Raw genomic sequence first — 12,631 nt, forward strand, 5'->3', positions numbered from 1 at the left:
TGTTGGGTAGGAAAAAAAACAAAACAAAACAGAAGGTTTAATTTGTGAAATCGACAAGTGAGAACACGGAAGGAACACATCACCGAGTCACATGCATTGATGACTGCACAGACATTCAAGTAGGAAGCTTTACTGTAATTTTATGGAAGAGGCCCAGTGCTAATGGTGTCAGCAGCATCAGATGTACTCAGTGTGAGGCAGTGGAAAGGGTGGACTGATAGACCATAGGCAACAGGGAAACCCTGTACTGGACAATAAGAATACACAAGGAAGATGACCAGGATGGCGTCAGTAATTTCAATGCAGGACAGATGGTGGGTGCACTCTTCAGTTTTGATTTAAAGGCACAAAAAGTTCCAAGAAACAAAAAGAAGATAAAATGAAATAATTATGTGTATTTCATACAAATCAAAGGACACTTATGGAAGACAGCATCCTTAGCACAGTTTTAAAAAGTCTGTGTTAGCAAAAGGATCTGCATTCATCGTTACAAAAACACACACACAAAATCACAACATTATTCCCTAGAGAAGTACGGCAGATTGTCCAGGTTATGCTATAAGCACAAACCTTAGGCTAGGGCTCAGACTCTCAGGTAAAGGAGGGTGTATACACATACATGCACACTCTCTTGGCTGGTAAATAAAAAATTAAAAATAAGACAAAATCAACAGTAATAAGAACAATGAAACACCACCACCTTTTCCAGATTCTTGCAGTTTCCTTTAAGAATCAGCTGAAACAGAAATGATTCCCTTTAATGCACAACACGAAAGTATGCTAGCTTTGCCTGTAATGTCTCTGTTCAGGTCTGGAATATCTACAGCAATGAATGTCGCTGAAGAGCACAGTGAGATTAAGATCCGACAAGGGAGTATGAACCAAGCCTGCAAAGCATCTTGCATCCATAGAACTGCATAATAACTCCTGACAAGACAGCTTCACTTAGTTAAAGGAGTTGAAGTGAGGTCAAGCCTGGAATTCTGATTTTAATTGAGTCTTGGTCTAATCTTTTTTTCATCCTCCTGATGTTTTTCATTTTCAGATCACAAATAACTTGTGTATATGTTGGTTCTGAATAAAACACTGGGATATGAGTTTATTGTTTCTTACAGTTGGAATTTTTTACAGGAAGAATGTTGCCAAAACAATTCAATAGCATATTCAAAATTAAGAGTGCATCTTGACCCCAATGAGTACAAATTAACCTTTCTTATACCAACAAACAAACAAACAAACAATTTCTTCATTTTCCAAACAAAACAGTAAAACAACTGCAACAAAAGCACATTTCAAACAGCAAATGCACAATACCATAGGAGCACGTTCAGATTAAAAGTAAGGACAGTCCTCTTAGAGGAAAGAGGAGTTCCACAGCTTAAGGCCAAAAGCTGAGTGTTTTGAGGAGTTAGCTGTAAAAAAAACTGAAACATCTGAGCCTCATTAACCCTTGATGTGCATTCAACAACAGAACTACCCCAATCACACTTGAACTACTTCACTTATCGCAAACTTGTGTTTTTAGTGGAACAAAACAGGTTTTCTTTCAAGTGCCTGTAAGATGTTTTGAATTTATCTCAGAGGTGCAGCTTTTCTCAAGAAGATCGCATTATCATGTGTGGTAACATTGCTCAAGGCTGTGGCCAAATGTCACAGTATCACTTGTGACAGCCACAGGGAGAAGGGGGTTTTCATAATAGGAACTGTGCAATCAGATTAGCCAGTCCAAGGAGGATTATAAAGATGTGAATGATCAATGCTGGCCACGTCAGCTGCCCAGCACGATGCAGGGAGATCACGTAGATGAGCGACGGATACACAAACACGAAGGCCAGACCACATGTTGCTCCAGAGTATCTGAAGAAAGGGGGGAGAGAAGGGAGAGGGAAGAAAAAAAAAGAAAAGGGAGGGTGGAAGGGAAGAGAACAAAACGCTTTGTGTTAACTATTACTATTTGTCATCTTTTGTTTCATTCAAACCAGTGAACAGTCTGACCAAACAGTGGCTACCTGCAGTCACTAAACACCCATCTCTGTTTGTTGTTGCCCTGCACTGGCATTTCATGGAGTGTGTCTCAGGCCCCTGACTCTCCCTACCCGTGCTCTGACATGGCTCTGAAGTTCCAGTCCCATTCCCACATGATTCTGGGGACTGACTGGACTCACTGTGGATGTTTTTACTTTCTTTGGGGAAATCCGTCGACACACAACGTAAAAATACCAGCAGTGCACACTGTGTTAAGCATCTTTTACTCACAGAACTGCAGATCTCATTGATTCCCAGCCATCTGAGAATGCATGTTGAACCACAAAGGTGCAGAAACGCCTTCGAATCTGCGACTTTTATTTTAAATAACTTAATGAGATTCAAAAAAGCTATTCTCCAGACCCATAAAGATCAAAATGCCCTTCTGGAAGCTCAACCAACCACAGCAACAGAAACATTTAACTTTTCCTAACCAATCTCTTGCTTACAAAACCTTTTTCATTATTTTCCCCCGCTGTGAATTTCCACCTACTAAGCAATAGTACAGCCCAATGTAAATTATTAACTAACAACATATTTTATTTCAAAGATTTGATCATGCCCTTTAGACAGTGGAAATACTGCTACATAAAATAAGCCTGCATAACAAAACTTGTAAACATATGTTAGGCCGTATACAGAAAACTTATCAGATGGAAATGCGCTGTTCCAAATGCTTAACTGCCACGCACAGTGAATGCGTCAGCAGAGCTCAAGATCAGTTTGCAAACAGAGACGTGTATTACATGATATTTATTTTTGGTTAATAACTAAACTGTCCATCACTGGAATCAGAATGTTTTCACTAAAATGAGAAATAATAACAAAAGAAAAGGAAATGGAAAACAAAAAGTGGAAAAAAAAAACAAAAAATAGAAAACAAAAGAAAAGGACACCTCGAAGATCAGCTACCGAGCAAAAGAAAGTTATTTTACTATACTAACTAATCCAAGCTTGTCATTCTAGTTTTATAATTGCAAATTGCTGTAGTTTTAAACATCTCCCTCTCCTGGCTGCTGTAGGAAAAATGCAAACTAGGAATGAATGACCATGATTATGTAGATCAATCATAGAATGGACCTTAAATCCACCCAGTCCCAGCTCCTGCTGTGGGCAGGGCTGCCCCCACCAGCTCAGGCTGCCCAGTGCCCCATCCAGCCTGGCCTTAAGCACCTCCAGGGATGGGGCACCCACAACTTCTCTGCACAGTTATGCCAACACCTCACCATTGTGCGAGTAAGGAATTTCCTCCTCATACCTAACCTTTATTCTCCTCTTCTACTGCAAGCTGCTCTCCATTGTTCTGTCATTATCAGACTACGTATAAGTCAGTCTCCCTCCTGTATCAGCTCCCTTTAAGTACCAGAAGGTAACAGCGAGGTCTCCCTCAGCGTTCTCCTCTCCAGAATGAACAAGATCAGCTCTCAGCCTTTCTTCATAGGAGAAATACAGAAATCCCACGTGTTTAACACAGTAAATCTAAGACGGAATTTAGAAGTACAAATTTTATGTCGCTTTTCCCTTTTAAGTGACTTGCATTACTGGATTTTTATCATGGACTTTCAAATTAGCTTCAAATGGTCTTAACTTAAAAACTGAGAGAAATTACACAATAACAAGGAACTAATAAACAAGGAACATAATAGTCTTTGATGTGAATAGTTACATGGTGACCAGGTATAGCTCTAGTGAAACTTGGGGAATCATCTCAGTCACTGCAGATACAAAGGCACAACTATGGATAGCTGCTTGTCAGAACTTATAAAGAGCAGATGCAGATTGCTTATACTTCTGAAATTGCTCTGTACAGCTTACAAAAGCCTAAGACCACGAAATATAAAGTTACGATTACTTACGTTATTGTTCTTACTCAAAATTGAGACATAAACACATTAACACCATAGGCAAGTTTAATGTGCAAAGCAATGCTTACCTTATGATACCTCCGATATTTGGATAAAATCTTGCCATTGCTACTCCAGCTCCTACAATTGCTACGTTCAGAGCAAGGACATGGAAAACACTACAGGGAAGTGAGAAAAAAGGTATTAAAATCTACCCCGTGTTTATTATGAAACACCATTACCTTTAATTTAAACTAATATTTAACAGGTGCACGGATGGTATTTCAATTTGCATGACTCATGCTATTAAAGCCAATCAATTTCACAGTAAACGTAACATTTACTGAAAATTCTGAACACCAAACTCTAAATATCCAGTGTTTTGATTTGAAATATTCTTAAGGAGTAAGCACGTGTAATTTGGCACTTCTTCTGAAAGCATCACACGTGGGACTCAGTGTTCAGGTATTTCAGGTGGATACCCAAATACTGAGGAAAAGGACAATAAAACATTAGTTTGCTCAGAGATCGATCTGGATTGCTCAGAGTGAGCTATAGAAACCAAGAGGAGAGATACATCACTGAAAGGAAAATGCTATGCAGCATACTATGAAAAACAAATGAACAAGCACTTAATACCTGACCTCTAATATATTTTGATACAGAACAAATGTTTGAGATGCTGGACCTAATTTAATTTCAGGGACGCATGCTGCTTATACTAGATTTTTCAAAATGGATTTTGGTTTTACAAATAATTTCCTGTTGCTTTCCTTTTTTCAGCAAGGATGAAAAAACTGGAGGTTTCCTGTTCTCCACAAGCAGCTTTTAACGCAAGAGACTGACTTAGCGCAGGCACTATGCACACAGCTAACACTCGGGAGAGTATCACTTTTCTTCAGAGAATATAAAATGTTGGCATACTTCAGCATAAGGTAAAGTCAGGAAATATAAGAAAAAACACTGGGATATTTTGGTCACACAGCTGTTTCTATGAAGGGAAAGAAGAAATTGCAAACAGGAAGCACAGATACAGTTTTTATTGATTCAGAATGGTTGGATTTCTTAAAATAATCAAAACCTGTAAGCTGATGCTAATTATTTTAAACGTAGAATGTATCTGTGTTACATAGAAGGTCATTAGTGAACAATCTTTTCAGGTGGGTTACAGCTGCTGAAGTGGTAAAAGTCACCACTTCCATGGCTGAAAGACTGGCTGGCAGCTTCCAGGTTTGGAAGAAAGGTTGAAGTGGCAGAGGGACTCATTCTGGTGTCGGGGAACAGCAGTAACTCACATGCAGAGACATAATTGAAGATATACAATATTCCTAAGATTTGCCCATAAAAAATGATCTAAAAATAGACAGAAATAACATCCTTAACTCTGTGTGTGGCATTCTAACAGCGGTGCGGGAGAGGTACACTTCAGAGACTGAAGGCTGCAGTGGCATCTTAAGAGAAACACTGTCCCATATAAACCTGGTAAAACCCCAAGGATCACATCGCCTCCCTAGAGTCAGAATATGAATAGAAGATGGACCAAACATCCACTGCTTCTCCAATACTCCTTAAAATAACATAATTAACTACACAGTTCACAGAGCTTTTTGTTAACGTCTCCTTTCTCTTACCTCGCACTCATGGCAGATTGCAAATCTCACACAAAGGAAGTTTATGAACGCAAAAAAACGGTGGCAATTCCTTCCTTCCCTTTTGGCTCAGATAACTTTCAGCAAACAAGATTAAACAGAGTGCAGGCCTCACGGTCAGGATATGATTTCCAAATTTGGGCTGGTACAGAATATTTTTGCAGAAAAATTGAAAAAAAAGTTGGGGATATTTCATTTTGACGCGTTTTAGAACAGAAATGATTTTGTAGTTTGAAGCTGTTGCTTTTTTAACATCTGGGCAAGGAAGGATGCGTTTTTACTCAAGTGAAAGCAATGGTCTGAAAACACTCCAAAGCAGTCCTTGCAGGGAACTGTCTTCCAGCTTTTATTGTCACAATTACGCAGCAACTGCAAGAAAAGTAACAAAAACCCCAAAGAGGACTTTAATCCATTCACTTCAAGGGAAAAGATGACGCTATTTCTCCTTGGAACATTCCTGCACCCCTTTCTACCATTTCAATAACAGCCCAGATTAGACCATGTTTCCAGTTCTCCGACAGAATGGACTGTGCATTTAAATCACAAGAAAACAGCCCCCCCACAGCTGCATGCTTGGGTTTTTACCTGCACAGATACTCAGGTTATCTCACCTTTCAGAAAGGAAGAAGTCACATTCCCAAATACCGAGAAGGATACTTGACAATTTGAAAACAATCCTTCTGAACACGTAAGGATCTGACACAGCTACCAGCAGCTGTACTATTTATTCTTTTCACATATAAAAATATGTTTATGCATATATTTATTTGAAAAATAAGATTCCAAGTTTTATGCAGGCGCACACCTGCAATGACAAGCACTCCCCACAGGCAGTTATGTCTTCACCGGTCCTAAGGGTGCAGCCTTAGTCCACCAGTAGCTTGCTTTACACTTAATGGCCGCCACACGCTGCAGAAAGGCAGTCAGAAAAGCAGTAATTTTTGGAAGCATGACCATATCACTTCTGGCTTTTTTACATCCATAGGGAAAAAAAGCAATCAGTAGATATGCTGCATCAAGTCCTCCCCTGTGGAAGTGCTGGCTGCAGTTATCCCTGTGAATAATGCTGGCCATACATATTTGGCTAACTTCAGCATCCTTAAAGTAAGAATCACACCAACAAGTGTGAAGACAAACCCCAGGGCAGGTAATATTAAAGAAACTAAAGAAGGAACTGGTTAAAAACCCTGACAGGTCAGAAGCAAAGAAGTTAAAAGTGCTGCAATCAGCGTGTAGTTACAACATGAACACGCACATTTAAATAATAAAGAAATCAAAACAAAGTTCATGTAAGTAAAGATTTTTGAAAGGTTACTGAATCTGAAACTGAATTTTCTTCCCAGAAGTCTCACCCAAGTGACATCAGTCAAAATAGTACGAGTTACTGCAGCTCAGACACAAAGCAGAAGCGAGATGAGGAGCAGATTGTGAAGCATGCACGCAAACAGCAGAAATGTTCTTCACTGCATCAGAAGACACACATCTGTCGGAGAACTGGCAGGTCTGCTGGGCTGCCATGGAGTGAGGGGAGGACAGTCTTTGAGGAAAGCCAAGGGATTTCTGTCCATCAGTTTATTTAACCTCTCGGAGCAAGGAAGATTTTTAAAAGAAATTCTAAAAACTGACAACTGTACAAAGTATTTTATGCACGGCATGGTAATTAATCAAGGGAATTCTCTGTCACAGCGATCACTGTAGCCACAAGCCAACAGTAACACCAGAAAAAATTAGCTTTCTATATATGCTAGAAGATCCAGAATCACATCAGAGGCAGCAGATAAACCACATGCCTCTGGCTATAAGTCACTCATTAAATGATGCCATTGTAAATATATCTTGCTTTAGAAAAGAAAGTAATTTCCCCAAACACAGAGTTTTGGCCTTCTTTTACAACACAAGAGAGAGAAGAAAGATTTGCTTGGATTTTGTCCCAGTATGTCCCTTTCTGTGTTGTGGTCTTTACACTAATGTACTCTTTGCTCAATAAAAGATGAAATCAGGACGTGTTCTATTATCACTAAATCTATCGTGGAAAGCACAAGAAGGCTCAAGGTTTTGTGATGGTGTCTGTCCTAAGACCACTGTGCCCAGCATGTCTATATATGTGTTTAAGACAGGCAGTGGCACAGGTGTCTGAAACTGACAGACAAGGAGAATCCCCCGATTTAGAGTCAATGTGTATTTTCGCTCTTCAAAGATAAGGATGATTCTTTTTCAAAAGGTAGAATTCAGACCTGTTGGGCTCTCAGAAAACAGCACCACAGACTTACTGTTGAAGGACACCTAACTGTGTGACCTACAACAGGGAACCTGCTTTAGCAGGGGGGTTCGACTCAATGATCTCTTGAGGTCCCTTCCAATCAAAACATGTTTGGTTTTTTTTTTTTTTTTTTTTTTTTTTTTACAAACAGGACAATTACAGACAATGTAAATTTATAACATTCTGGTAGCTGCAAAGGAAATTTAATATAGGAAGGATGTGGATAGGGAAATAGGTCTAATAAGGCATATTGAATCACAACACAGGGAAGCCAGGTGGCCAACACAGATATTCAAATGCACCACCCATCTGAATTTGGCACACTGAGATATCCGCTCTTGCATATACATGTGGATGGACATACCATCAAAGAACATCCCCAAACCCTATTTCCACAGTCTGTAAATAAATACAGGAAAAGGTAGGAAAAAATCACATCAACAGAATCAGTCTCAAAACCCCAAGATTGCTGTCGTTTTAATTTGTATCAGATCCTTCTAGCCAAATGATGCCGAACCTCACCTTCTCTGGTCTTTTTTCTCCTTCATCCTTCCAAGTCCTTAGTTACAAATATTCATCGGTCAAGTGACTGCAAATATGCCCCTCCATACACACACCCTAGATACACACCTAAGAGTTGAAGTCCATATTTCACAGATCAGTCTTCTTTTTTTTTTCTGGTAAAAAAGTTAGTCCCCACTGCCCAGGAAAACAAAGATATAAATATACAGAAGACGGAGCTTGGATATCAATTGAGTGACATTTGAGCAACATGTGAGATACCCGGGATACTGAAGAGAGAAACATACAGTCAGAACGTACTACCTTGCCTCCATAGGTGAACAAGAGAACAAGTGGCTTCCTAGAAACAATTTCTGACTCCTCAGAAATGTTAAATATCTCCACTATAAGGACTTTAAAAAATAAAAAATAATTAAAAAAAAAAGAGACTGAAGCTACCCACAGGAGAAGACTGAAGCTATGAAGCTGTCGTGGAGACAAGAACAAAGAATGTGCATTGTCGCATTCGTCATACCACGAAAGCTTAAAAACAGCAAGCCTGAGCTAACCTGAGCAGGGGCTTGTATGAAGATTTTAGGAGAGGCCAGAAGGGAAACGACTTGGGATAAGAGATGGGAAGAGGCAGGTTTATGTAATACTAAGAATACGGCTATTTCCCAACGGCTGTGAAATCCATGTTTAGCACTTAAATCAATGGCCTTGTTTCCAATAGTAGCTTGCAGCAGTTCCTAAAAATCTCCTCCTCTTTGAATTGAGTACAATTTAGCATCAAAAAAAGCAGGCATTTATTTCATGTCCTAATTTAGACATCCAGTTTCTAGACCTTTCCACACCTATTTTAGGACCCAGAAGAAACGTGAAACTTTTGACAATGTCTTCCCAGACTCACATGCTACTGCTGATGCCACAGAGGAAATACACATTGCTTCCTGTGATATTTTTTCCTTCCCTTCATCAACAGTAATTCACAACATAAAATAAGAAACTCAGAGATAAATACCAACTTCTCAGCTGCGACAAATTCAGATGATATTCCAAATATAGATGTCCTAGGTTTTATTTAAAACAACAGCAACAACAAAGCAACAACAAACAAACAGAACCCAAATTGAGTTCTGGGTCAGCTTTTCCCTGGTGCTCAGGCAGGGCACAAATGCAAGGGTGTGGCTCGTCTCTGAAATTAGCATCTGAAAAGCTATTTTTATAAGCATAACAGCAGTCAAGATAACATGGCTAACAACTCAGTTAGCTATTAGCTCTGTTTAAAAACAGATGGATGATTACTAGCTATGCACAATCAAAACACAATACTGAACCCTGACAGGTTAATGCGCAGAGTGCACGCCTTTCAAAACTTAAAAACCACTTGGTATAAATTTTCTGAGCTGAAAATAATTTTTTTGCTATATACATTCATGACAAAGGAACTGCACAGACAAAAATGAAATGAAGAGCTAAAACAAAAGACACAGCTCCCTCCCATTCTGCTCTGCCAAGCCGTAGCAGTCCCCGGCCTGCAGGCTAGAGTTTCCTTCAACCTTTGCCTCTGCAAACAGTTTGAAATTACATTTTGAAGTGTACTAAAGCACCAAAGGAAACTCCTGAAAGCTCAGCCAACTTTCTGACCCACGTACAACTGGGTAGTTAAGCACAGCGTGCCAAGCTATTGTCAAAGGATAGTCTTCTTACCTTGGGTAAGCGTTTCCAAAAACCTGTCTTAATAGCTGCACCCGTGCCAGATAGCCTAACAGCGGGTATACAGTAATCATCTGGAACAGCAGAAATATTCTTGCAATAAAAGACATGATGTCGTTGCTGGGAAAGTTGTCTAGAAAATTCTAAGCAGAAAGATAACGTTACATTTACCAGCGGTGTCTCAATAACGTTTATGTGCTGATTTTTAATATCTGTGTTCAACAAAGAAAACAGTAAAAGCCAAGCAAATCTACATGCTAGATCAACCCTGGAACATGAAATATTCCTTTTCCCCTTTGAAAATGTTATGTAACCAAATACATCCCCAACCCCCTTTTTATTTTCATATTAAAGAGATGATGTCAATTTCAATGTTAAAACATATTTTCTACTCCCAGCATTCAAAATAATTAAGCCTATGGAGCAGCTACCTGACTGCTCAGACAAATGAATTCACGTGCCCTTATTACCTGTCATATCACGAAATAAAGGTATTTATTCAGTAAAATTGCATCATTATCATAACAAAAAACATTGCAAACACCTGAAAATCCGAACAGTATAAGACTTAGATTACATGGAAATATTTAAGTGGCTTTATAGTATTAGGATAACTACAGAAAATAAACTGCAATAACAGCTGTTGTCATCTATTAACTGTTTTTTTAATCCCATTAAATTACTACAAATGTGTTTAAAAATATATCATTTCCTGGTTAAGCAGCAATGCCAGTTCTAACTAACCTGAAGTCAGAGGAAGCCTTTAAAAGCTGCTTTATTGCTAGCTACTGTGCAGGCAACGTGGATCACTTTGAACAAAATGCATCACCAGCACACAATTCCTATCTCTGAATTAGTCAGGGGTGTGAGAATCAGCCTTGCCTATAGGCAGAGAAGAGTTTAATAGCATTTACAGCAGGGCTATTTATTATCTGAAGAACTTTGTTGGCAAGGCCCACCACAGTGCTATACTGCAAACCCATCCATAGCAAAGACTAGTGTGAATACACATGCATTTCCTTTAATGTTTTGTGGGGGTTGTTTTCTTTTTTTCCTTTAGAGTACTTGAAAGCTACTAAAGTGAGCAGGATTTGTCACTGCACACACAATTAAATGTAAACGTGATACCTTTCAGAAATAAATAAACTAAACATTCAAGTCTGTGTTGCTCCCTTTGGTCTTCACTTTCACAGAGGATTTATTTAATGTTTGTTTTTAGAGAACTACTGGCAACCAGACATGCATGCTAATGAGATAACAAAAGCATTACTCATCCGCTTGTGGTAGTGCCCATGAAGCATCAGCCAACTGACCAGAGTGAAGAACAGATGTGAGTATCACGAAGCAAGCAGCAGAAGCAGTTTTTTGTTGTTTTTTTTTAATAACTTAATTAAAGGTCAAGGATGACCGTGTAGAGCAGTAAAACATCTTACCTGTTCAATACACTCTTTGGATAGTGGCGGAGAAGGAAAAGATGCAAAAATTATCACTCCAACGTACAGATATGTTAATCCCACCAGGAAGTAAGCAATGGAGAGGTCTCTCACCTAAAGAAAAATAAAACCTTATTTTGGCCAGCACTGACACAATGAAACAGGCAAAAGAAAAAAGCTCAGTAGAAGATTTCTATTGCATTTGCTGCTGCTGCTTTTATAATTTATGTTTCTATTATTATTTTACATTTTTAACTATTTTTACTATCACTTACTATTACTTGAATGGAGATTTCAAATCTGATCCTGGATCAGACCAAAAAGTGCAAGATAATTCAAACTGGAGACTGACAAATATTACACATTTATCGAGATATGCAAAGTATATGAGAAAAAGATATTCCAATATAGGCAGCATGCTATTGCTGGGTGCACAAACCATGAGTTGTTAAAACACACAAACTGAAAACTCTCCTTTCTTACATTCACCTGTTGGTATTAGAGCCTTGGGGTGCAGAGATGGCTGTTAAAGACAAAGCCTGTAAATGCCCTAATTGAGCACTGGAACACAAGCAGCAAATCTTCTCCAGTACTTTAAAATCACAGAATTCATATGCACACTGCAGCGACTTAATAGCAGTGTACCTGACTTTTGTCTTTATCAACTCCTTTATAATTTTTAGAAGACTTTTTTTTTTTTAACTAATTAATGAATGATATTCTGTATAAGTGTACACTGTGCTACAATACAGTCATTACCTTACAGCAAACCATTTGCTCAGCTGCTGCTAATAATCAGCTTCTTAGAGGATTATCACTAATGTTTCAATATATGACCCTATTTTCTTATGACTGAGAAGCAAATCTTATTAACTCAGGCACAGCACTAAATTATTAGGGCCATATGGTTTGCAGACCAGGATTCTATGGCAACCAGCCAGTTCACAGAGCATATGCAAAGCTCACTCACATCTCTGCAAGGGAATGCTTCTCCAAGTGTTTCTTCACACTACTTCCTTGACAAAAGAAGAGTATCTTACACCTTTGAGGCATCTTCCAAAGGCAGGCAGTGCCCAGTGAAAATACATACATGGCAGATTACAAGTATCAGGAAAAGTTCCGAAGAAAACCAGCTCTCATGCTCATTTTGCCAGGTCAATGCTTTTTTTTTTTTTTTTGTCATCAGTTCAGAAGAAGCCAATG

General features: G+C 38.9%; 1 protein-coding gene across 1 annotated transcript in view; it reads right to left on the bottom strand.

Moving 5' to 3' along the window:
- Positions 1-284: 284 nt before the first annotated feature.
- The window catches only part of SLC38A9 (solute carrier family 38 member 9), a 41,103-nt gene continuing 28,756 nt past the window's right edge, over positions 285-12,631 (bottom strand). The window contains exons 12-15 of the mRNA XM_072359595.1: positions 11,429-11,542; positions 9,990-10,138; positions 3,959-4,048; positions 285-1,857 (exon numbers count right to left, since the gene is read on the bottom strand). Of these exons, the coding sequence (XP_072215696.1) occupies positions 1,692-1,857; positions 3,959-4,048; positions 9,990-10,138; positions 11,429-11,542 (519 nt within the window). The 3' untranslated portion in view covers positions 285-1,691. The remainder of the gene's footprint in view (positions 1,858-3,958; positions 4,049-9,989; positions 10,139-11,428; positions 11,543-12,631) is intronic.

This window comes from Excalfactoria chinensis, chromosome Z, assembly GCF_039878825.1.
Source record: "Excalfactoria chinensis isolate bCotChi1 chromosome Z, bCotChi1.hap2, whole genome shotgun sequence".
Taxonomy (NCBI): Eukaryota; Metazoa; Chordata; class Aves; order Galliformes; family Phasianidae; genus Excalfactoria; species Excalfactoria chinensis.